This window comes from Ascaphus truei, chromosome 5, assembly GCF_040206685.1.
Source record: "Ascaphus truei isolate aAscTru1 chromosome 5, aAscTru1.hap1, whole genome shotgun sequence".
NCBI lineage: Eukaryota > Metazoa > Chordata > Amphibia > Anura > Ascaphidae > Ascaphus > Ascaphus truei.
In genome coordinates, this window is record NC_134487.1 from 77,458,657 (window position 1) to 77,486,045 (window position 27,389).

At 41.7% G+C, this 27,389-nt stretch overlaps 1 protein-coding gene and 1 pseudogene across 33 annotated transcripts in view; one reads left to right on the forward strand and one right to left on the reverse strand.

Annotated features, from left to right (window-relative positions):
• Positions 1-27,389, forward strand: part of NRCAM (neuronal cell adhesion molecule) — a 258,232-nt gene that overhangs the window by 170,908 nt on the left and 59,935 nt on the right. For 15 of the 33 annotated variants that reach the window (XM_075600041.1, XM_075600049.1, XM_075600055.1 and 12 more), the window contains 8 exons: positions 10,963-10,980; positions 12,503-12,608; positions 15,290-15,486; positions 15,841-15,876; positions 18,363-18,485; positions 21,591-21,761; positions 23,677-23,733; positions 26,003-26,114. In XM_075600041.1, coding sequence (XP_075456156.1) covers positions 10,963-10,980; positions 12,503-12,608; positions 15,290-15,486; positions 15,841-15,876; positions 18,363-18,485; positions 21,591-21,761; positions 23,677-23,733; positions 26,003-26,114 — 820 coding nt within the window. The remainder of the gene's footprint in view (positions 1-10,962; positions 10,981-12,502; positions 12,609-15,289; positions 15,487-15,840; positions 15,877-18,362; positions 18,486-21,590; positions 21,762-23,676; positions 23,734-26,002; positions 26,115-27,389) is intronic. The other 18 variants (XM_075600048.1, XM_075600067.1, XM_075600053.1 and 15 more) reach the window with 5 other exon arrangements.
• On the reverse strand, positions 14,284-14,416 carry LOC142496348 (U2 spliceosomal RNA; annotated as a pseudogene).

A 27,389-nucleotide genomic window follows, 5' to 3' on the forward strand; every position in this document is an offset into this window, starting at 1 on the left:
CATTCTCTTAAAGTAGCATTTCATTCAAAATCCTACACAGATGTACTGTAGCCAACTTTACTGTCTCCGGTGCCGCTGCCACTCGCGGGTCAGGCGACGCCGGAAGATTAACGCTGTGGGGGTGGGGTCCCATTCGGAATCATAGACTCCCGCGTCACGATTGTGGGAGATGCTGTCTCCGGCGTCACAGACTTTTGCTTCTTTGACCGCAGCGCCAGGGACAGTCTTGCTCCACCTGTATGTATTTTCTTTTTTAATAAATCAGTGGTGTAGTATTAGAGAATACTGACTGCATTTGTTTTTCACTCTTGATGCCCTTTGCAATGATTTTGAATGTATTAAGTTTCCTTGGGTTGCTGTAGCAGCCATTTAGGATGCTGCACCACTTCCTCTTTCTGAAATAGGCAGGCATATCGCATGCCTTGGGAAGTAGGAACTTCTCCAATCGATCCCGTGAGAAACGTATCGATCGGCAGCTTAGATAATTGCATTGCCGTAAATGTAAGGAGCGGCTGCACTTATTGAAACAATGGATATTTACAACAGAGAAAATAATCCCTAGTATAAGCACTCAACCTCTACTAATAAATAATAATGTCAAAAACTTTTATTAATCAATATTTGTATACGGAGAGAAAATCTTAAAAGAAATATGCTAATTTAAAAACCTGGAGAACGCTAAGTACCGGACTGGGTCCTAATTAAGGTCCCTAATTGAGAGGCAAATCTCTAAATCACAAGATTGTCCAATGATAGTCATTTCTTCTTGCAATGTCTGGGCCATTGCCATTTTAAATTCTTCACCCTTGTGATGATGCCACAGACTTTTGTTTGGTTTTCATACCCATTAATTCCTTTTCCTGTCCTTTCGGGTAATACCCAGCATACATTTCTCCACATTTCATTCTGAAGCGCCTGAATTATCTTCTGTTTTGGGTCCACATCCATGCATGAGTGCAAGCTGAATACACTATTCAAAAACTATCCTGTTGAGGCACAGTGGAAGGTTCCTTGAAAAACTGGAAGGAGAAGCAGAGCACTACTCATATGCAGATGAAACAATTATTAGAGAGAGAGAATTCCCATAGATAAAAAAATAACAAATGTATTGGATCATGGAAACATACAAGGACAAGTAGCCCACACCTACGCGTTTCACGCTGAGGCGCTTTGTCACAGTTAAAATTGGGTACTTACCAGTGTGTTTAAATACCATCATAGCGCACCGTCGCCACCAATCCACTCTCCATAGCGGACCGTCATAGTGACGCGGGACAGGTGACGTAAGCGCGCATGAGTCTGGATATTGAATCTAAAAACTTTATTAACAAAACTAACACTCCTGTCATACAATAAGTGATGATACTCTATTAAATTGAGCCCTACATCGACGTAATAAGATAAACCTTCAGGAGAATGTCAAATTAATACAAAATCAGCATACCACTATGGCTTGTAAAAATGATGATCAGTGAAAACAAGGCTTTAAACAAATGAAACAGAATGTTAACCAAACAGGACTTCACAAACTGAAGCTACTTTGCATTCTTGCACCATGTGAATATGGCCTCTATGCCTTTTTGCTACAACTTTAGTAAAAATGCATGGATGACTTCCACTTTTTTCGAAAACTGGTTTCATCGGCAGTTCGTACCCGAGGTACGTAAACACTTACGGCAACAAAGGTCGGATCCCAAAGCTCTGTTGTTGCTAGATAACTGCCCTGCCCATCCGTCTGCCGATAGCCTAATAAGCAGAGATGGAAAAATACTAGTCAGCTACATGCCCAAAAACCCCACATCAAAAATACAGTCGCTGGATCAAGGCATTATAGCAACATTCAAGATGAACTTCCGAATAACGCTGATACAGCGAATAATCACGGGTGAGGGTTCTGTTACTGCATTTTTAAAGAAGCTAAACCTAAAGGAAGTTTTTTACATTGGTGGTGAAGCAATCACAAAAATGTGCATTTCTACATGTTGGAGAAACGTAACTGGTGCATATCTGGTACCGGCTAACTTCCAGGTAGCCAGTGTCAGTGATGAAGAGAATGACTTTGAGGTCTTTACAGAGCAAGTCGCCGCCGCCGCCAATCTGTTCTTTGAAAGCTACATTAATGAAGGCCTCACAGAAACTGACATGGCCAATGCAGAAAGAGTACTGGAACCATTCGTTGAGGTTGATGGGTAGAACAGCTGTCCTACCTGTGAGCATATGACTGACTCAGAAATAATCCAAAACGTTACTGGTGAAAATCAAGATTTGGATGCAACCAATGACAATTCAAGAGCCACGGATCCCACGTATCTGTACATTTGTTTGTGAAGTCATGCAAATAAGCTGTCAGTTTTTCTAGACCGGCTATGTTCCAAATTTTGCTGCAAATGTGTTCGAAAGATGGGTGAGAAACTTGTCATAGAGTAGCGAGTGGCATTTAGAATCAGAGTTAAGTTTAATTCTGGTTTACGTCGGTTTATAATTGGGTTGCCCAGCTCTGTATAAAGAGGATCTTGCGGAATATTTACAGTGAGCAGATTTTTAATTAAGGCGAATACTGGATTCCATATGGGTTGCATTTTTGCCATTCCATAGGGGTTGCCATTCCCACCATATGTGTAAGGTGAATCCCAGGCGGTTACATTGCTTTAGTCTTTTTTTTTTTTTTTTTTATAAATCAAATTAATTTTTTCCATCTTCATGTTTCGATGAAATTTGCAGCGAACCAATTTTTTTCTGCAATATATATATATATATATACAGTGGTTGACAAATCACCAAAAAATCTACTCGCCACACAAAAAAATCTACTCGCCACCTAGTACCAAACGTGTGCTGCTTGGGCCAATATTTACTCGCCCGGGGGTTAAATCCACTCGCCCGGGGCGAGCAAATGTATAGGTTTGTCGAACACTGTATATATATATACACAGACACACACAGCTGAACCCCGTTATAACGCGGTCCACAGAATGAGACCGCGTTATAACTTCTCTGGAGCTCTCAGCTCTCTTCTCTCCCTGCTTCATAGGGCTGTGTCCACGTGCGCGGCACTTATGTAGACTTTCGAGCGCAGAGGAGGGTTACATGATACAACACACATCCCCCTACACCATGTGGGAATTATTATTATTACTATTATTATTTTTTTTTAAACATTCAATGCTTTATTGCTAACTGACATATACACACACCTACACCATATGGGAATTGAACATTATAAAAATGTTATATAATACACATGCAGGAATCGAACCCAGGATCTTTCATATACTAGTACCAATTCTCTACCTCTACACCACAGGGTGTGTGATGTCACAGACTCTAAAAACAAACTTAACATATACATAGTACACAGTACAGTCCATTGCAATGTGCTGTAGAGGTTAAGTATAAATTAAAGGTGTCCGTTAGCAATACAGCATTGAATGTTTAAAAAAAAATGGTGTAGGGGGATGTGTGTTGTGTCATGTGACCCTCCTCTGCACTCGAAAGTCTACATAAGTGCCGCGCATGTGGACGAGCTGCAGATGCCGGTAAGTCCTTGCGGAGCAAAATTGAGCTGTTTTTAAATCGGGAGCCACACTCAGACCACGTTAGAAGCGGATTTTCCCCCTTCCTATGTGAGATTGGGTTGCTACCGGTGTGATATGGTGCTGGTGCATACCTGGCTGGTAAACAGGAGGCTGGAGATCTCCGCGGTGGTGGGGGGAAGACATCAGGACAGGCTTACGGTGGTTCACATCAGTGGCAGCGCCTCCAGCCCCAGAGGATCCTGGCTTGACCAAGATGGACCTTGGGGGCACTTCTTCTCTTGGTTGGTCATATAAAACATTACACAAAATGAGATATAACTGGGATTTATTGATACAGCAGGCAGAATATCATACAGGCATTCTTCCCTGAAGGCAGTACCCAAGGCTTGAGGCCCGAAGCACCCCTCCTAAGCACACCTTACCCCCTAACAGGGCAAGGCCTCAATCTGCTCCTCTTTAGGAGAGACTACTGCTGCATCCTCATACTCTGAAGGACAACCCAGAACTAATTGTTACACCCAAAACCTCTAGGGGGAAAAACCTTCCTTCCCAGGAGAGTGGCTGGTAAGCTGGCCTCCTATACTCATAGGCCCCCCTTACAATCCTAGGCTATTCCAGAACTTTATTGTTAACACACACACTGAACAATATAACAGACCCAGCATAATCTACTTCTAACACTGCCCACTCTTTAATGGGGATTCCAGTGTAGAGGGGCCAGGGAATCAGTAGTCCGAGGGGACTGAGCTACATAGCTATATATATATATCTATCTCGACAAATTGCAAAAAATGCTACTCGCCAGACCAAAAAACTAGTTGCCCCTGGCCCCGCCCCCATTTTTTTGTAATGGAATAAATTCCTAATAAGAATTTAGAGGTCGGGAGAGCAGTGAGAGGCTGGGAGGGCTGTGAGAGGCTGGGGAGCAGTGAGAGGCTGGGAGCGCTGTGAGATTCAGTGGGAGGCTGGGAGAGCAGTGAGATGCAGTGGGAGGCTGAGAGAGCAGTGAGATTGCAGGGAGAGCAGTGAGATGCTGGGAGAGCAGTGAAATGCGGGGAGAGCAGTGAGTTGCAGTGAGAGGCTGGGAGAGCAGTGAGAGGCTGGGAGAATAATGAGATGCAGTAAGAGGATGGGGGAGCAGTGAGAGGCTGGGAAAGTAGTGAGAGGCTGGGAGAGCAGTGAGATGCAGTGGGAGGCTGGGAGAGCAGTGAGAGGCTGGGAAAGCAGTGAGAGGCTGGGAGAGCAGTGAGAGGCTGGGAGAGGCTGGGAGAGCAGTGAGAGGCTGGGAGAGCAGTGAGATTGCAGGGAGAGCAGTGAGATGCTGGGAGAGCAGTGAGAGGCTGGGAGAGCAGTGAGAGGCTGGGAGAGCAGTGAGAGGCTGGGAGAATAGTGAGATTCTGGGAGAATAGTGAGATTCTGGAGAGCAGTGAGATGCAATGAGAGGCTGGGAGAGCAGTGAGAGGCTGGGAGAGCAGTGAAATGCATGGAGAGCAGTGAGATGCTGGGAGAGGCTGGGAGAGCAGTGAGAGGCTGGGAGAGCAGTGAGAGGCTGAGAGAGCAGTGAGAGGCTGGGAGAGCAGTGAGATGCTGGGAGATGCTAGGAGAGCAGTGAAATGCTGGGAGAGCAGTGAGATGCAGTGAGAGGCTGGGAGAGCAGTGAGAGGCTGGGAGAGCAGTGAGAGGCTGGGAGATTCTGGGAGATTCTGGGAGAGGAGTGAGATTCTGGGAGAGGAGTGAGATTCTGGGAGAGGAGTGAGATTCTGGGAGAGCAGGGAGAGGCTAGGAGAACAGTGAGAGGCTGGGAGAGCAGTGAGGGGCTGGGAGAGCAGTAAGATGTTGATCACTGGTGTTTACCCCACAGCTCATCTCCATGAAATACCCCATGTCCTGGATGGTTCAAGGGTTGCATGGGTTTTTTTTGTCCCCCCCAGCCCCTTCTCCCCCAATCCTCTCTCCTATGTATTCCTGCAGTCCCCCCCCCCAAGGAAATACTGCATATTCATTTTGGAAATGGAGAAGAGCAGAGTTGGGGAGAGAGTGTGTGTGTGGGGGGGGGGGGGGAGAGGGGGTGTGGAGGGCGGGGGGCGGGGGCATCATTAATGCACACACTATTTGTATTTAATTTGGGGAGGGGGCAGGAAACTAAATAGGGCTGTGGCATTGCTCCAGATTATATGGAAGTATGTATACGTTTAGGATACATGTATAGGTTACTATACGTATTCTATCCATCCAATTGATTCAAATCAATGCAGAGAATGATGTTACAGCTACACTAGCTAGCCTGGGCTTGTGATGTATTTATTATATGTTATTTATTTATTATTATAAATATATTATGTGGGGGCAGGAACAGTAGGCTGAATTAAACCCCAAAAGGTGAATATATGCTAAAAAAATAAATAAAAAAAAAATAGCACATTTAGGTTTTGGGCTATTATTCTGTCCTCCTCCTGGCAGTAATGCCTAGTAAGGGTAGGTTTGCAGGAGTAATTATGGGTTTCCCCCACTCCTTGCAGTGCAGTGAGTCAGAGAAGGTAGTGTCATCAGGCCTTGTGTCCAATTAGAGACACAGGGGTGGTGCTTACTGGATCTGTACTTAATGCATTGTACTTCCTGATTTAGCCAATCTGCCTCTACCGTGAGAGGGGCAAGCTTTACCCAACTAAGCTGTAAGGGCAGTTTGAGGCCCCAGCGGTGGGAGACCGATAACTCTTATCCCACAAGGGGATACGGGAAGAGCAAGGACCACTGTTGGTGCCCTTTGGCTGGGAGTGGATCCAGGTGTAGCCAGGTCTCCCCAGCCTGTCAGCACCCCATCACCTGGCTGCTGATCGCGGGTGCCGCCGAGTCCAATGGCGGCTCCGCTCGGCGATCGCAGAGGTGAGGGCGGTCAGGTCCCGGCTCGGGGGTTGCCGGGGACGCGTGCGGCCGGTTGCCAAGGCACGCGCGTCACAGGGATCCTGGCGCTCTCGGAGCCGGGCGGGGAGGGCGCCGCCATTAGAGAGGGACTCGCGCATGCACAGTGATCGCGCATGCGCAGGAAGGACCCCAGATCCAGGGAAGAGTCGCGCGAGCGTAAGACTAGGCAGGGAAACAGTGAGGCAGCCCCAGATAGATTGCGCAGGCGCAGGTCAGGACAGAGAAAGCCCGCGAACCCCTAGCCTACCAGGGAAGGCTCTAGGTAGGGACTACGAGTCCCAGGAGCCTCTGCGCACCCCACGTGACACCAGGGAGCCAATAGGGCTTAGGAAGTCTCAGAAGGTATAGAGATACATTTCGCGGGCTTGGACCACGTTAGGCAGTCAGAGCCAGGAGTAGCCCAGGGAAGGAGGTAGGGTACAGGAGTCAGGGACTCCCTGTACTAGGCCAGCACCCCCAGGACCCGAGATAGCTCTTAGTACCCCATTAGAGTGAGTGTTGCCAGGGACAGCCCTAGGTTAGGGACCCTGTCACTCAGGTTTGTCAGTTGGAGTCAGGGAGCTGTGAGGGAAGGAAGGGTGCGGGGAGCGAGTGCAGCTCCTTCACCCAGATGGTACCCACACCCCAGGTAGGCCCCAACTCCCCACAAGGTTAGTGGGTAATTGAATAGGGACGGCCCAAGATAGGGACGCTGCCCTTATGTTAGTATGCTGTCTGGTCAGGGTCACGGCTGTCAGTGCCGTGAGGTCTGACAGGCAGGCACAGGGTTGTGTAGCACGTTCGCTGCATGCATCCAGTGGGTCACAGCTTGTTGCTGCAGGCGCTAGGATCTGTTAGGTAATAGTCAGGACTGGGAAGAGTTAGGGGAGAGGGACAGGTTATTAACCCCTGTAGGCCCCTAGGAGTTTCCCCCTAAGCCATCAAGGTTGCTGTGCTGTAGGGACGGCCTATAGGGCAGTATTGTCCATATAGTTATAGGAGTCACTTAGGGACTCAGCGGGCGCTGTCTCTGTGCATTGAGGTGGGCGCAGTTCATCGTTGCGGCTGCAGCAATCCTCCGGGTGGGATCGTCCTGGAGGTGGTTCCGGTGTTCTTCGGTCGCTGGATCCTTTGTGAAGCCAGTTGGAGATCCGAGCACAGGAGTGCTCTGCAGGTACTATCTAATACACAAGTGCGCCAACGGGCCCTTAGTTTAATAGTGACTGCGCAGTCATCCACGTTCTCTCCAAGAGTGCGGGTCATTGGGTGGGGATTCTCGGGACACTGGGTGGGATCACTTGGTGTTGGGGAAGCATCCTGTGCGACGCAGTAAGTGTCTCCTCTAAAGAGGGACACAGGTTATTATGGTATTGCCATGATATGTTGTCTTGCATGTTCAGTAAAGTCAATAGTTATTATACATCACTGTGTATTGGTTATTTGTATGTGTCCTGCATGGAACCACTCCCCCTATGGTGGGAGCCATCGCAGGTGGAGGCGCTGTATTGAGTAAGTGGTTACCCCTAATATTATAATTGCCCCAGGTTCCCCGTGGCGGAAGCTCAGCCCTCCTGTGAGCCAACAGGTAACGCACCACACCCGTGTAACACTGTATGTTTCTCCGCACCCACAGTATAATCTGCGATTGGGGGTGGGGGAAACCCGTTACACAGGGACATCCTGAGGCTGGATATCCTAACAACTGTTGTCAACATCTGTGGCTGCTGAATACAGAAAGACCAAATAAAGAATCCAGTGTTTTTATATACCTCCTGCCTAAGAGTGAAGTCTATTAGGAGGGGGAAGAGATTCTTCTGCAGAGACTTCTCCCCATACACCTGGGGGCTGCACAAGATGGAGACGCTGCACCTGTGTGTACTATAGGGGCAAGACCACAGAAGCCTGTCCTGTTCTTTCCCTAAAACATAATGAGGGAGACCCAGGGCCCCCTGTTACCAGCAGGTACTGTATGCACCACACCAAGCCATGTAACCGGAGTGAGTTTCCCACAGAGAGGACCTATGTGAGATTGGGTGGGGAAGACAGGGTTACATAACAAATAAGGCAACAATTGCCTACTCAGAATAAAATCAATATACCGTACAAATAATACATACACAAACAATAATACAAGATATACAGATTATGAATTGAGGAATCCCTTATCCAGTCAGGATGATGAAAGTCAGAATAGAGGACTTCTCCTTTAATTGACTCACTCAGTCGGGGTGGGGGTGGTGGATTCCTTTCCTGTAGATGCAGAGAAGCTCAGATACCTCATGCCCAGCATACCGGCTCCTATTGCATTCTCTACTTCAGGGGTGCGCAAACTTCTTGAGCTACGCCCCCCTGCCCGGGGCCATTGCGCCTTCCCTCTCCCAATGACTCGGCATCAAATGACATCACGGGTCATATGATGTCACGTGACCCCGCCGCATCATTTGCCACGCGTTGTCATGGCGACGTGTGACGTCACATGACCCCGTTGCCATGTCGATGCATCGCCGAAGGCCCGCAGAGAGCAGGTAAGTGAGTTACAGAGGCCTCACGCCTCCCCTGGCATTTAATTTAAATGCTGTGGGGAAGAGTGCGGGGCCTCTGTAAACTCCCGCGCCCCCCCTACACATTCTCCCGCCCCCCTAGTTTGTGCACCGCTGCTTTACTCTATTCAAAGCAGAGTGATTCTATTCAGAGCCAGAAACATATGGCAGAGAAGATTTCTATTGCAGGACTGATTGAGGCATTCATTGCTTCGCTGGGAGGTGCAGGCAGGAGATCCAATAGCTGCGCACGCTGGTAAATCTGTTTCCACCTCCCACATTATGCCCTTTTTTGGCACGAAGCAGGGGAGGATTAAAAAAACTACATGATGCACCCGGCATGAAGGAGCTGCATGTGGCTCGGGGAGTGACGGCTCGCCTGCGGCTAAAAGAGACTCGCCAAGGCCTGTGTCTCTCTATATATATATCTATATATAGATATATATTTATATATATATATATATATATACACACACACTTCTTTTAAAATGTTTACTGTCATAGTACGTTTTTATAAGACAGTAGAAGATAATGTAATGTTTGTAATTTGTAAGTAGTAAGGTTTGCGTGGGAAATAGAACAGAACCGTGTTGTTCTCTTTTACAATACTGAAAAAGCTTTTAACTAAATGACCTTCTCTTCTTTTATAAAATCAATATCACAAATAAACTTTCTAAATGCATGCACTTAACTAGTTCTACATCAGATAGAATTATAGACAACAAAGCAAAATAGTTCTCACTTTGTCTGCGCAGAAAATATACCTGCATTTTGAAAAGGGTAAATAAATATTGTTTCTCTCCTACATGTCTGTGTTCATGTCGACTTTTAAAAAAAATGTAATTGTGAAATGATGTTTATGATCAGTGTTCGACAAACCTATACATTTGCTCACCCCGGGCGAGTGGATTTAACCCCCGGGCGAGTAAATATTGGCCCAAGCAGCACACGTTTGGTACTAGGTGGCGAGTAGATTTTTTTGTGTGGCGAGTAGATTTTTTGGTGATTTGTCAACCACTGTTTATGATCATCAACAGAACAGTTACATTTGGACAAATAACATGCAGTACTGTAAGTTGAAAGTGGAATAAAAATATTTAACAGATCCGGTGCTTGGGCCCTAACTGAGGGAGCTAAATTGTCCGGCAATGTGATATGAGGGGATCACCATTGTTTATAATTACTTTGCTGATTGAGACACACTGTAAGCTTCACACCATACTGTAAATCAACTACCTATAGATATTCATACTGTACCTACCATAATGAAGATCAATGGTAGTTCTCCACAAATGTTCGTACCTAAAGTAATTACATGTCCAAAAATCACATTTAATCCATTGTTAGAGTAATTTTTGCCGTAAGGCTTTTTCATCGTTGCTCTGTGTGATTATATGGACACATTGATTTTCTTTCCTATACAAATGGGGTTGGGACATGTCTGCTCATTTTGCTTTCCAATATTGTACCCTTGTCTGCTCGGTGATTTAAGGTCACTTTACCTCATGCTGCATTTACCCTTTAGATGTATATCAGCAGGGTTGCCACCTCTCCGGCTTTGACCTAGAGACTCCAGGTTTCAGGTACTCTCCTCCGGGCTACAGGTTTGCCCATGAATCTCCGGGTGGCGGCGGGGTCCGGCGTGCTGTGGTAGCGTCTCCGTCATTGTCCATTGTATTCTTCTGCAATTCCCCCTCCCAACTGCAGTGAACTTGACACCGCACAGCCATGTTCACTGCAGTTGGAGGGGGAGGTGCAGCAGGATGCCAGGAGGCGCCGCAGCATGCCGCCAAGTAAGGGCATTTAAAAAAAAAAAAAAAATCTCTGGGTTGGCCATCACTTGAAGGTGGCAACCCTGTGTGTATGTAGGATAAGCTTACCCTATGTGTAATGTTCTGTCATTATCCCTAATAACAGGCACTTTTCTTACATCTTTGTTTACCTTTGTTTACCTTTTCACCTGCTGGTTCTCTTGTGGATAAAAGCGAAACTTCTAGAACAATGTAAGTTTCTGAGCAGTAGAGTGTGCAATCAGTGAAAGAAGCAGTGTGCTTTGTAATGCTTTTTTTGTTGTTGCTGTGTACTGTAAATACTTTGGATCAATCATTTCTTTTGATTGAGTTTGCTGTGGCTAAATACTTTTTGCATGCGGTTTAATTATTTATTTTCATTTTTAAAGTTTTTAAGGTTTTTCTTAAAATGTGCCTTGTATAGGTAATCATTTGTGTACCTATTTTACTGCTGATTTTTCAATACAAGATCTGTTGGCATATGCCCCTGAATATCTGGTGAATTCTGGATACAACTGTAGGTATGGGGTTTCTTAATTAGAGACCTCAAGATCCCCCCCTCCCCCCTCTCCCAACAGGTCAGGTTTTAAGGATATTCGTGCTTCAGCACAGGTGGCTCAATCAGTGGTTCAGTCAAGGTGTAAGCCACTGATTGAGCCACCTGTGCTGCAGCTGAGATACCCTTAAATCTGGCCTGTTGGGGGAGCTTGAGGACTACAGTTGAGAACCTCTGCTGCATGTGATTTTTTTTTTAATGAATTTTAATGGTTCCCCCAAAATGAGTATTAGGTTTAGAACTAGGAAGAATGTTATTCCTAAGGCTGCTCCAACACACTTTTCTGGTGAAAATGGCAAAATTACATCAAATTGAAATATTTTACCATAGCAAATCTTTTTGCATTATTATTCAATCAATAATCATGATAATACAGTAATCATCAATAAGTTTCAAAATGGCTATTTACAAAATTCCACAATTCACCTGATTCTCATATTAGAGCGAATGATTTACATATATATTTAGCACAGAGCCCTCGCCTGTTTTTAAATACAAATAGGTGTATAGAAAGGGCAGCATATTTTCTTTTTATCACACTGGGCAATTTTTCATATGAATATATGTTGAATCTCCTTTTTGACCTGAAACTTCTTAGTGTCTAAACATTTTTAAGATAACAATAAACCTAAAAGCTGTAGAATTAATGAAATGCCATTTGGGAGAAGGGATTTTGTTCCAGAGGATTTTTTTATAAACTAATAAAAATGTGTTGCGACACGCTTTACGTTCAATGTACAGTATAAGTCTGCCTAGAAAGCACAAATCAGATTGAGATACAGTCTCGGATAACTTGCAGCTGTCATCTCGCCACCAGTCATTTCTCCGCGAAGGTAACCCCCTAACCTTACCCCAAAAGCCCCTACAATCCCCTAACGTTAAGTCTTTACCCTAAAACCTTAACCCCTAATGCCAATGCTAATCGTCACCCTAAAAATCTGAACACCTTACCCTAAAACTCATACTTGGGGCCCTTACCCTAAAATCCCTAACCTAAAACCCCTTAATAACTTACCTTAGCGGCGGGATGGCTGCCTGCGAGCTGCCCTCAGTGGCTGATCGGCTAAGGCGTTGGCTGCGGCAAATTGTCCCATTCTGATTGAGATATTGATAGTTTGAATGGTAAGCCATTATTCTTGTTTTGCTTTTCATCATCTCTCGTTATATTCTACAATGCAGTATCACAGCCGCCGACTATCACACATCAGTCACCGAAAAACTATATTGTGGATCCAAGGGAGAATATTGTCATTCAGTGTGAAGCAAAAGGAAAACCTCCTCCAAGGTACATGATTTTTCTTCACTTTAACTGGTGGCTGCTAGAGCACTTTTATTATTTCTCTTGTATCCCAGTTGTGTGTCAAAGTCTTCACTAACTAATATATTGCAATACTGTTTTCTGCTCAGTACACAAAACCCAACAACAAAATGCACAAATACCACTTGTACATAATTTTTTTTTAACCCATCTGGTTCTAAAGAATGAGCCAACACAATGGTGCAAATAGATTTTATAACAATTATTGTGGTTGCCAATCTGTTTTTTTTTTAAATAGATTTGATATGTGTTTTTTAAATAGATTTGATATGTGTTGCAGGGTACATGCAACCACACACGCGGGTTCTCTTGATAAGACTTCTTTATTAAGCTTTAGAAACATACAGCACACAAAACAAAATAGCTTCTCTTCAGCAGACAAAAACAAAATAGCTTCTCTTCAGCATAGAAAACAAGGCAGCTTCTCTTCAGCATGCAGGACACAGACAGTTCATCACACATGTACTTTGAAAAACAGACCTTATAGCAGTAATCTCTTCAGTATTTCAGTCCTGTCTCCTGACCAGCTAGCTTGCATGTGTGTACAGCCTGGGGGTTTTAAAACACCTTGATTATGCAGCTGGGTCAGACTAATTAAGCAGCCCTTCTCAACTGAAACTTAACCTCGTCACTGCTGCACTGCAAGCCTAAACATAGGTTTGCCAGGTATATGGCTGGTGACGTTCATTTACCCTGTCACATATGCTTATACATTTCAGGATAAAATTACACAAAACAAGTGATGGTGAGTACAAAAAGTGACAAAAAACCTACACTGTACTGTGTACAGCAAATAAAAACACCACTTGTGAGCACATTCACATGTCTCAGACAGGTCTGCAACTCTGTCTTTTCCCATATCTTGTAGCATACAGTGCTTCTACTACAGCACTCAGTGTATCATCTTTTTTGCTTCTTATCCATTTTACCATGGACTCCTATAAATTTATGCCTGCCAGATTAAACAGATTTTCAGCACAGCCTGGGTTAAAGAAGTGCAGAGCCAGTAAACCTATTTACAGACAGCTTCTTCTTTTTATTTTGTGCCCTGTGCTGAAATCACCGTAGGGGTTTGGGTGCTACTACTTGTGATCGTCTGGAAGTCAGATAAGTCCTGCTACTATCCCGACTGTCTTCACCTGGTGGGCAAAAAAGGTCTTTGAAACCATCTTCCAATCAGGGATCCGGACGTCCTTTTCTTCCTCTCTTCGGCATAAGGCTAGCAAGAAAGTCCAAGACTTTGGTTTTCGGACAAAGCCTATTAACCCAGTTCGTTCTCTCTCGGGGTACGATGGTGACTAACTACAAAAAATGTGCAACCAATCCGAAACATCCAAAAACAAATATAAAAAAAAAAAGTGCTGTGCGCTGTGACAGTGACCATGCATGTGTTCCAAGAGCGTGCATAAGTATTTGACCAAAAAGTGGCCGGATGGGTTAAAAGATTCACGTGCACCACCTAGCCAAAAGGTCCAGGGTGAGACAATGAGTGAGGAAAATCGTCCCATGAGTTAAAATGTGTCCATGTCGGGAACATTTCTATGCACCGCTCATGCTGCTGCTCCACGGCTATCTTTCCCCCTGGTCATCTCTCCACTGTTGACACGCTACTAGGTCCGTCCCCCCCCTGCTGTTTGCCTGCTGAGGGTGCACAGGCCACTAAAGAACCTCAGGCTCTCAGCCAGGCCAGAGGACCAAGTGTGCGCCACTATCCACCCCTGCCACAGGAAGAACAGATACTACACTTGATCTTAGCCAAAAGGCTGAGAAGCGAGTGTCTAGTCACATATCAAGAAGTATCACTGGCACCCCCATAGAGGTCTATTTTAGGAAGCAGAGGGCCCACGGAGATGAAATGAATGGGGCTCAGTTATGGAGATCCCCCTGCTTCAATCCTATGTGCAAACAAAAATAATAATTTAAAAAAAACTTCATTACCTTAGTGGCTAACCTCCTGCCACCCACCCTACTCCAAAACAGACACGTACCCCCCTCTAGACTAATGCCCAATACCCTATTAGCCAAATGTGGCTACTAGTGGCTTTGGGCATTAACCAAAATAAAATACACGTATTTAAAAAAAAAAAAAAAAAAAAAACATTCAAAATACATTTTAAACATAAAATCTTTGATTTAATCTCAACAGCGAGGCTAGATAGCTACAGGTGCGCCAACGAGTATTCTAACACTTGCCTTGGAAAATCTGGATTTATCACCAACAAGACCCAGGTACATGCTGGGTACATGCTGCAACATTTCAAACATTTCTGCAGAGACTAATGGCCCATCGGATTAACACAGCAGGGGTCCCTGGCAGTGCCATTCAGTTTGAATGGGACTGCCAGAGACCCCCGCTGTTAATCCGATGGGCCATTAGTCTGTCTGCAGAAATGTGTGAAATGTTGCAGCATGTACCCAGCATATACCCAGCATTTTCCTGGGTCTTTTTGGTGATTGCCCCTGATTTCTTTTAGAATAATAGTCGGCACTACAGTACATTAGCAATAAATATTAAGCAATAATAATAACAAAACCATGGATGTAGAATCACTTTGGATGTAGAATCAGCCTCTGTCACAATGAACAGGTTAACAACACCCCCTTCTGTTTTATGCTTCAGTTTCCTCATACTGTCTTTTTATTGACAGCTTTTCTTGGACACGCAATGGCACCCATTTTGACACCGATAAAGACCCACTGGTAACAATGAAACTCAACTCAGGAACACTTGTAATAAACATCATGAATGGTGGAAGGGCAGAAGCATATGAAGGAGAATATCAGTGCACTGCCATAAATGAACGTGGAACTGCGGTTTCAAACAACATTGTCATCCGGCAGTCCAGTAAGTGACTTTTCCAATGATCTGCTGACATACACGTAGTGTTTAAAATGTATATGGATTATATAGTATGAAAACTTGAAACAGAAACACTTCCATCATTGAAAGATGCTATTTTTATAATTTATTTGCATAGTTTTAGTTTCTATAGTTTGCTTCATTTTTATTATGATTTCTATAGATTGTGATTTTTTTTATATGCAATTATTCTTTATGTTCGTTATTCCTTTCAATAAACATCTAAGGGTACAGTAACTAAAATGCACAACTTGTAATGCTGCAAAAATATCCTTTTTTTGTTTGACCGCTGAATTTTCTGTTTAATGCTTCTCTTGCTTTTCTTTTCTTTGATTAAAGACATCTTTAAAATCATCAAAGCCATCTTGTTAGAAGGTAACAGCAAATGATTTAATGCTCTGGTTAAGTACTGCATGAGATTACTGGTTTCCCTCAAACCTTCCTATCCATGGGACCCTAAAGCATTTCCCTGGTCCATCACTATATGGTATCATCTCTGTTTAGAGATTGTAGATCACTATATTTATAATAAGTAAACATGGGTAATATTTAAAATATTGCACCGACAAAAATATTTAAACTTTAAATATCAACACTCATGAAAGTTACAGTAAGGTCACCGTGTTCCATTGGTACGTCTGCAATAAAGCTGGTATAATTGAAGGATAATGTGTAATTGCCTTGATTTGAATTAGCAATGATAGTTTTAGATGTCCTGACACAGAGAACAAATCACATTGCACAGTATGAAGCTGATATTTGATTGAAGCTAAAAAAAAAAAATCTAGTGCCAGAGGTGAGAAGTAACCTACATTATACATTTTCCTTTATCAAGGTCAATATTCAAATACCCCTTTCATTTAAATACTAAGCCAATGTTATTCTTTTGTTTTATTTATTGGCGTTTTATGCATTGCTTTATTATATTACCCAGTGTTTATCTTACTTAATCCGAATATATTGTGGTCAATTTCATGTATATCCATTTCCTCGTGAATACAAAATCCTTCATGTTTTCCTTTTTTCAAACCATATATATTCCTGATGTATTGTCTTCAATTAAATACATTGAAATATATGTCAATAATTTGTGTATGTTTGCAAGTAGGTGCATATGTGCTTCTTGTTTGACAAAAATGATTGGGTATAGCTATTTTTACACACTAATTTATTTTCACATGATTGTTTTCATGACCAAATAAAAGCCAGAAGATGTTTTTGAGTGATCTTGAGAGCATACATTTTTTTTAATCTTGTTTAGGCCATGTAGGCATCACATATTAATACAGTACTTGGGGTATACATCCAGTTAAGCCCTCATTCATATATCCAGTTTTAGATGCATTCGAGTGTTAATCTCTCCACTGTCAGAGCGGCCCTGCAATGTGACTGCGGTCTTTCTGGCGCTGAAAGAGTTAAGCCAAGTGTAGAACTGCAGCTGACTTGAGTCGGTTTAATATTCTCATGGTGAGAATTCACAGTATGCTACTCACTTTGGAGATTTAAGCAAGTTCAAAAACATTTACTGTATAGGGTATTTTCCACACACTCCAATGGGGGCATTTTAATGGAAAGTCTCAGTTTGAGCCTTTTGCACATGGCGCAGAAGTAACAGGGAATGTAGCAGGCTACATTCCTTTACAGCATAAGTTAATAGCACATACTGTACATAAAAGTTTTAGAAATGTTAGATTGAGATAGGTATTGATTCAGTTACGATGACACTCAGGGAAAAATGAATAAAAACGGGAAAATGTACAGATGTACCAGATGTTAATACTCCCATTAATGTGGAATAACGCAGTAAGTATTAAGTGCGTTACTGAGAACATACGTGTCACCATTGTTTTCGATTGTCGCTGTTAAACTTGCCGTAGAAACGCTGCAGCATTATAAAATCTGCTTCATCTGTATATCGCTGTAAGTATAAATGTAAAAATGTAAGCTTTGAGAAAAGCTGGAAAGCAACATGGTGCTCCCAAAAAGGGCAGATCTATTTCTCTATCTATAAATTGTTATAAATCAGCCAAAAGGTTTTGATTGACGGACCATATAGTGGATAAACAGATACAGAGAGAGGTTTCAATTATGCTGCAGATCTTGCTAAGTACAGAGCTTACAAATTCTTGAAATTACTTTATCCCCTTTTACTTTAGGCCAGTGGTTTCCAACCTGTTTTTGGTTAAGGAACCTTAAGTGAAATTCTGAGGAACCCCCCAACTATCTCTAATAGCAATTCTGTGACCAGGTGCATTGTAAATTCTTCTTTATTTGATACCATTTTCAAATGACCTAAAAATTGCAGCGAACCCTTTATGGATGCCCTGGGAACCCAAGAGTTCCTAGGAACCCTCATTTAAAAACACTTCTCTAGGCTACTGCACGTCATTAATATGAAAAGCATGTAGCGACAAAGAGGCTGTGTCAGACCTATCACAACAAACGTGCTATACATTCTGTTTGAGGACTTCTGTGCTAGAGCGTTTAGCACGTTCTTTGAGCTGCTTCACACTTTGGTCTCAGTGTACACAACCATATTCTCTGGGCATTCCAACCACAGTCACTCAATGTTCGGTGTCCTGATAGCAACCATTGAATTGGAAACCCATTCCATCTCTAGGCATGCAAGTTGTAACACATGGAAAAGCCTTACCATGTGTGAAAGATTAGTGGCAACCTTTTACAATGCCTGTAATAATGGCAGTGGTTTTTTCTTTGGCCTCCTCCCTTATTTGTTGGGATTGGTACTGTAGCACACACTATAATATTTTGAGTGGCAGATTGAGATCAATTTTTTTCACGGTATCTGTCTTATATATGTACAATTGTGTTTTTACTGACTGAATTATTTATATTAACAGGATCACCTCTATGGACAAAGGAAAAAATTGAACCATTGATAGTACAGCATGGCATTCCCTTAGTGCTACCATGCAAACCTCCAAAAGGTGTACCAGCACCTATTATATTTTGGATGGATAATTGTAAGTTTATTCACTATTTTACAACAGAACAGCTTACTTTGTGCATAATTTCTACATTGGAAATTGGAAGATGATGTAATGTAGTATTGAGTATCCATGTTGGTACCAGAAACTAACAGTATTTTGTTTTGGTTATTATACCTTTGAATCAGCTAAGAAATATACAGTATGTAAATATGTTTTAAATGAGTTTCCAAAATGACATAAGTCTATCCTTAAAATGCAGCGTCCTTTGTCATATGTTGCAAAGACACTAATATGATTTTATGACTGATTTTCTTGGATGGATTCTGTGTTTTTCTGTTCTGGGATCTTGGACGAAGGTTATGACTGATTGTAGTTCCTTATCCCATTGTTATTAGAGAGTTACAAAACTTTTGCCCATGGTGGCAAACTTGGCAAAAGAATTTCTGAGCTGCAAAAAGAATCATGGCTGAATCAGAGTTTGCAAGCGATATGCTAAATCGGATGCGCAAACTTTTCCCCGTGCGCACCCCTGCCTGCTCTCCTCAGCGCCTCGCGCCCCCCCTCGACCCCGGCATCAAATGCCGTGTGGGGTCATGTGACGTCAGGTTACCAGGACAATGCATCGCTGGAAGGGAAGGGAAGGTAAGTGTATTATACAGGTCTCTCGCGGTCCCCCGGCATGTAATTTAAATGCCTGGGGGGAGAGCGCAGGACCTCTATAACTGCTGCACCCACCCCGCCTCCAGGAATGGTAGCACCCCCCAGTTTGCGCACCGCTGCGCAAAGTATTTGTAATTTGGACCCTGAAATGGCTTTTGCTGGAAAGGAGAGAGAGACTGAGAGAGAGAGCGACTGAGAGAGAGAGAGAGACTGAGAGAGAGAGAGAGACTGAGAGAGAGAGAGAATGAGAGAGAGAGAGAATGAGAGAGAGAGAGACTGAGAGAGAGAGAGACTGAGAGAGAGAGAGACAGAGAGAGAGAGAGAGACACTGAGACTGAGACACTGAGACAGAGAGAAAGAGACACTGAGACAGAGAGAAAGAGAGACTGAGACAGAGAGAAAGAGAGACTGAGACAGAGAGAAAGAGAGACTGAGACAGAGAGAAAGAAAGACTGAGACAGAGAGACTGAGAGAAAGAGAGACTGAGACACTGAGAAAGAGAGACTGAGAGAAAGAGAGACTGAGATTGAGATTCCTGGAAAATATAACAATTTTAAATAATTTTAAATAATTTTAATATATGCATCATATATAAATTATTGTAGATTAATTGTCGGGTACCTCAGGTGCATACACAGGTATCTAACCAGATGTTGTATGGATGGGTGTTTTGAAAGGTTTATAAGTCAAAGGGCTCTCTCTTTCTCTCTGACTGCAAATTCTCAGCGGAGCTTATTTTTTCAAACCACTTTTGCCCACAGTTGCACATCTGTAATTGTTACATAATCCTTCAATCTCCCTGAATGCAAAGAATATCCTTTATTTTCTATATATACCACACTAGCATTATCACTCATTTAGTTCTGGATGTTTATAATTTTGACATGTTCATACAATGTACATGTAGCGCACTTCCCCCGCCCCCTGGGAGATGTGGCGGCTACTGTGTGTGTGTGCGTTACCTGTGGCTCACAGGAGGCCTGAACCTCAGCTGCTGGGAGCCTGGGGTGTACCTGATCCGTATGATGGCAGCGACTCCACCTGTGTGGGAACCTGACAGTGTTGGATAACCCCATGCAGGACACTATATAAGTAATACACACTGGTATGGTATAACGCGTAAGAATAATATCGATAATAACAGAACCATTCAGGCTTTGCAGGACCGTAACCCCCACAGCGTGCCCCCAACACGTGTCCACATCCCAGTGGGGTTTACCCCAAAGTACTCAGGTGCCCTATGGCACCCAACCACCCTGGTGTCCACAGAGTCAACTCTACCACATCATTTGTGAACATGTACTGTATCATATTTTGACCTGACTGAAAAATACGCGCCATCAATTCAGGCAAATATAATATGAGGAAATATCCCACGTTTTCCTGTCTGAAAAATGTTTAACATGCTGGCCAATATGCATATAGATTTCCCTCTAATGGTTATCTGAATCCTAGCAATGCAGTGCTATGGGATAGGATACATCAACCATACTTTAAACTTGGTGTCTGATGCTGGGTCCCTCCACCATCCCTTCCAATTATTTTGTTCTTTATGACAAGCTTGGTCGCTTCTGTTCTGGATAAAGTGGAATCCAGATAGATTATTAAAGAATTTCATTTCAACACTGTCCCTCTTTTACTTGAGATGCAAATCATTTCATTCTCGCATGATGGCACAAGCATGACATGAGCTTCCGAACCTCTTGTTTCCTTGACCCCTTTCATGGGGCCTCGCAAAACACATTGCAAAGCAGTGAAGCTGTTAAACTTCATTATTAAAACTTACTGGACAACTTACTGGGCAACACTCTGACTGTTAAATTGCCTCTGTGTGTGGTTGCAAAGTCATACTGTATAAAAGTGCAATAATGAACACTTATTGCTGCTTCCTCTGTCATGCAACAGGTTAAGATGACCTGTTGTACCATAAGTTACTGCCCAGTGAAAACCCAGACAGACACAGAAAACAGAAGGACAGACACAGTCACAGAAAACACAGGACAGACACAGTCACAAAAAACACAGGACAGACACAGTCACAGTCAAAGAAAACACAGGACAGACACACACAGTCACAGAAAACACAGGACAGAAAGACAGTCACAGAAAACACAGGACAGACACAGTCGCAGAAAACGCAAGACAGACAGTCACAAAAAAGACCGTATTGGTATAAATTATTATTTTTTTTAATTATGTAGCATTTTTATTCTTTAGCAATTTCGTGCTGGAGGGATCCACAAGGCATTGCTTCAACTTGTTGAATAGGCTCTTCAGCACTACAGATATTATTTCTATTTTCTGTAGTATGGCAGGATTCTGCAGTTTACAAATATGAGATAAAATGTTGGATTTGGAAAACGCTTGATTAATGGCCAGATGCTGGTAGACTCATCCCTTTGCATGCAAGTACATAGATAGACAGACTACAGAGGAATTCATATTTGCTAACATGTTACATTGTTCTTTTTCACTTAGCTTTTCAACGGTTGCCTCAAAGTGAAAGGGTTTCCCAAAGTCTAAATGGAGACCTTTATTTTTCAAATGTACAGCCAGAGGATACCCGTGATTTCTACATTTGCTATGCAAGATTTAATCTTACTCAGACCATACATCAGAAACAACCTATTTCTTTAAAAGTCTTATCAAGTAAGTTATAAATAGTCTGTTTTTTTATTTGTCTCTAATGACTGAACTGCAACTATTTACTAATATTAAAAAGAGAAAATCACGCAATATTAGTTTAGGCCTGTAGTGAATCGTTGTGAAACATTGTGTACAACATTTGTTTGATGCATCAATAAAAGCACAGTTTTAAAGCTACTGCACTTTAAACATGTTGTTGTGGCCACACTCAAATGTAGATTAATGCTTCAGGATAACTAGTTTAGTATTTCACAATGACATTTGAGGCAAGTATAAAGTAAGCAAGCAATATGGATTGAGGAAATAGCTTTTCTTCTTTAAAGGTCGTTTTCACTTATTTGAGAAGGTTAGCTAAGCTGCCGGATAAGTGGTGCTGCTTCTGCTGACTTCAATTGAAGGTACTTCTAGTCGCACACTTACGGGTTTCTGAAGTGTGCCTTTAAAGATGTAATCTAGGATAAAATTACAGCTTCTGTCTCCACTTCAGTGTCAGAGAGCTTCCAAGTAGCAGCAATCACAGTACCCACGTGGTGTATGAACAAATGGGGGCCACAGCTATTTTAAAAATACATTTATCTTCCAAACTGCCAATCGTAGCATTATGAGTATGATTTTAAATCCCTAGCAGAACACCTTACACGGCTTAGAAATTCAGTTTGGAACGCACCTTTTTATTTCCCTCAGTGCAGAGTAGGAATAAACACAGAGGGCACTATGTATCAGTATACTGTACAGAAAAATTTATTTAGACACATGGCTCCGGGTTTTTTTTTGGAACAGGGTTGCGTCAGACTGTTTGTAAGAACAGTTTCTTCCATCTAATGTAGCATTTAGACCACGCCAGATATGGTAAATTTGAAGGGGGAAATTAAAAGGGAAAAAGAATGTGGCACAGAGGTGCAGAATGTGATACATCTCATTATAATCTGAGCACCATGTAACTCACTAAGGCCGCGTCCAGGCTGAATGTGCGCGCGCTCATTCTCAACCGCCGTGACCTCACGCGCTGATGAAGCTGGGGCGATTCCTGGCCTGTTAAAAATTGTTGTTGCGGAGACGGCTCGTGTCTGGGGTGTTTCGGGGGGCGTGGCTGTGAGGTCACAGAGCTGGTTCGCCCTCATTGTGTGAACCGCTCACGTGACCCGGCCATCGTGCGGCAAATACAAAATAATTTGTCTCCTCAAGCTGCTCTCCATAGAACAGGCACGTGCACACGCGCACTATAGATGATCACATTGACAATGTGATTCATCGCACAAGCACGCACACGTGTGCACTCTGCCTGGACGCGGCCTAAATTGCAAGCTGGGGCAGACCGGTCAAAATTCAGCAAAAATGCTTTGGCCACATCCAAATTGGTCAGTTAACTGGTAATAACGTGCAAATATCAAAATCATTAACGGGCATTATTATTTTCCCTGAGGTTAACGCATATCCACAAAGCTAATTATATGCAAAAACAACAGCGCCTGTAGAAAGGAGTGTTTGGGGAGGTATACTGTATAAGTCTCTTGGGATTGTAATGTAATATAATAGATCTCTCTCTCCCCCTGTTAAGTCAATAACGGACTCCTTTGGATCTGGGCCTTTCGTACGTAGGTAGAGGATCAGAGTGCCTGATATTGCCGTGAAACATGGACCCCCATAGCTTTCAGTGTCTTGAAGATCTACTAGTACTGAGAGGTTTACAAAACTTGTCAATCAAGCAAACCACTCTCTTTTAATGCTTGTTGTGTAGAAAATGCATTTTGCTATTTGTTCAATATCATATATTTTATCCTGATTCTTACTGAAGTTAGTAAAACGTTAGTAGAAGTAAGAAGTCCTTTTTTAGATGAACAATTTTTGATTGTTGTTACTGCTCAGTAATAGTTTTCTTTGCTGCTATGAAATATTGATGTCACTCTGTTTATTTCAGTGGATGCAATGAATGAAACTATAGCTGCTAATTTAAGTGACACTGAGTTTTATGGTGGTGAGTTTTGGAAAGCTAAATTCAATAGTATTTCATGTAATACTAGAACTAGTGAACTAACTTCACTCCTGTGGCTACTAAACATTTAGTTACTCTATTTTCTCTTATTTTCCTAAAAGACTTACTGTATCTGTGTAACTAGTGCAGATTCTAATACATCAATTTCTTTGTTTCACATTGTTTCACATTGTTTGTATTAGGGTGTAATATTTAAACTTTATATTTTCAGTCTAGTGTTGGCCAAGAGCTATTCTCAATACAATGATGTAGTATTGCACCATTTTAAATATGAATATGATATCATCTTTCCTTCCAACGTAGTAAAAAGAAGTCTCTTAAACTATAGACATTTAATATAATCTATGTAATGCACTACAGTGGAAAACGACCATAGACAATATTGTTACTTAAGTTGGAAATGTACGTTTTATATAAGTGTGGGGAAGCTTAATGATAGTTCATTAGTCAATTTCACTGCATGTGCCTACAATACCAGTGATTCAAGTGTAATAATGTTAATAAATCTTGAAATCACAAGGCCACATCACATCATCTCCACTGCTCTTCTTAACAGAGATACTGCCATGGAGGCATACTATATCTTCTTGTCACTGTAAACCAGAGGTCACTTCATGCCATAGCACAGAGTTTTGACCATGGCCTTTGGGACAATTACCCCAAAAGTTCTGTTGTATAAGTACATTTTTTAATATACTTAATACAAATATTTAGTCCATTTCTTTTACCATTATTAAACATTTTCTTGTCTTTTAATCAATGTAATGGATTAGATTATGGTATTAAATGTTTACATGACATATTTTAGCTCAGAAATAACTAATGGACAATCTTCCCTAATTAACTGTCAGGAAATGATACTATACTATTGGAGAATCTATAATTTCATACTATTGCGGAGAAACGGATTTTTAAGATTGTATTATTATATATTAAATGGATAGAATAATAATTTGATAAACGCAATTTCTCCCGTGCACTTCTAAGTAGAACGCCATTCTTTGACCCCAGAAAATAAGGTTTTCAAACATTTTCTCTGCAAAGTATTTTCATACACATGGTTTAATATTTACCCAGATCTTATATACAATCAATGTATGTTCACAAAAAATGTCCTCATAATAAACTCTTGGCTTCTTATAATGTGCCCATTGTCACTTAAGAGTTTGGAAGATTGTTCAGATGTTCTGCGACGTTTACCTCCCATTGCCAATCTTTTTCACGTTTACATAACTAAGCACCTTTTGCGTTGATCCTGACTTTCTGGTGACCCAATACATACAAATAAAATAATATTTGCTCTATTTTTACATCTGGGGATTTGCAGAAAAGCACTTCTACTGTACATGTAGAAAACTGCAACACACCTGGCTTTACCTGTCTAAGCCAAGCAAGTGTGAACAGTTATAGCCAAGTACAGGGCTGGCTACCAACAGGTCACGTTTTCAGGATATTCCTGCTTCAGCATAGGTGGCTCAGTCATTTGGGCAGAGCCACGGATGGAGCCTCCTGTGCTGAAAAAAAATCCTAAAAATCTGACCAGTTGGTGGCCCTTGAGGACTGGAGATGGCCATCCTTGGCCAAGCACATCTTTGATGATATGTCATATGATGAGAATAAAGGTCTCTGTACCAATTACAAGCACCAAGTTCCAGACAGTCCTGTTTTTCTGATTCACCTATTAAAACATTTTTGTGGGAAAAATTATTTTTCAAATACATTTTGCGCACACCCCTTTTCTAAAACCATAAATCTTTTCCGCCTACTTTTATCTTCTCTAAAACTGTTATATATTTAATATAAACTCAATAGAAAATGTATGAAGAGTGTTGTTTTTTAGTTTTTAAATGTCCATAAATTAACTCCATGGGCCATATTATAATTTCTAATTTAGCTGAAATGTTTGCATAATTAGGCAGGGAAATGCATATTTTGCATTCCCCCTTCAAGCAACTGCATAGCAGCTTTTATAAATAAGACATAAGACTCCATGGGGTGTTGGTTATTAAACGTCATATGGATCAAGTACGTAGGGTGCAACATAATGCTTTTAAATAAGTACTGTATGGAAATAACTTTGCATGCCTCAAATAATAATTGTGGATTTCTAGAACTTTCTGGAATTCATCATCCATACTTCCAGTCTAACGAGATCTACTTGTTGTATGTTTGTCAAATAACCACATCTTAGCAGACAGACAGTTCTACATTTTGCTAAAAAGGCTTCTTAATGATTTTGTTCCCCCCCCAGACAGTCCAGCTGGTGAAAGGCGCCCAAGTCTTTTAATGCCTTCAGGCAACACAAGCAATAAAACAGTATTAAGGGGAGAAGTACTTTTTCTGGAATGTATAGCAGAAGGACTGTAAGTTGCTTTACTCTGTGTCTAACAATGTAGATTGGTACGGTAATTGTATCACATTATAATGAAAACGTGTACTGTAGTTAAATAGACCAAGGTTTGTCACGCAAATGTAGGCAGTATTATAGTGAATACTATGCCTACGGTATTTTCAATAATATGAAACAAATTAAAATAATTAATTACTGTATGTTTCACCATATACACCTTTCATTTTTTTACGCGTTTGTGTTGAAAAATGGTGTAAAAAAAGTTGTGATGTTGTGGGCTCTATGAACTATTTAAAAGGCCCATGCAAACCAATAAAAATAGTGAGCTTGTTTTTCATTGTTTTGGCATGATATGGCACTGCCATCAGTGGCTCTGAAGAATGTCCTAATGGGACCGAAACATTGGCAAATAAAGATTTAACACAAGTGTGTTTTTGTTTTGTTTTGATCTATTTTTGGATTTTGTGGCACATTCATGAAACCTGACTTACTCCCTCCTGTGGCAATCCATTGCAAGTGATTTCATTCTCCTGTACTGCTATACTAAATAGAATATTTTATATTTTTATCCTAAAAATATCAACAGTAGATTGCTCTCCATTATATTATTAAATGATGTGTCCGTGTTGTGTAGAATGGTTATTGTCTTCATACTGTATAGGGTATGTACATACTTATTAAACATACACTCCATACAAATGTTAATACAGTATAAAGAGCTACCAGTAATTACAGTGCTGTGTATGCAGGAACAATACAGTGTTAAATCCTTGCTCTATTGTAGACGTCAATAAAGCAATTGTAATGTCTTTACCAAATCCTTATTCTAGGTTTCAGTGTAGCCACATACTTTAGAGGCCAGTTTCTTAGACTAATAGATTTTAAGAGTCTCTGCTACTTGTTTTACTGTACGTCTGTATCATTCAATAACTGTACATGCACTTAAATGAAATAAACTCCAGATCATTACAATTGCAGATATATACAATTATTTACTACAGGCAAAAGAACAAGTGATGTAAATCAAATAGTATAGATAACATAAGTAATTTAGTATTTTTACCATTTTAATTCTTACAGTATATTCAATTCTATGCCTGTCTCAATGTTAACAAGTAACGTGATACAGCGATAGACTATTATTGTAAGCTATATGTAGAGAATGTAACTTATAGCATGATAGATACATTTGAACATCCAATAAATAGATACAACAAATAATGCAAATACAAAAAATATGTCACGTATTTGAGCCATGTCTGTCAAGCATTTGCTATTTGTAAATTCT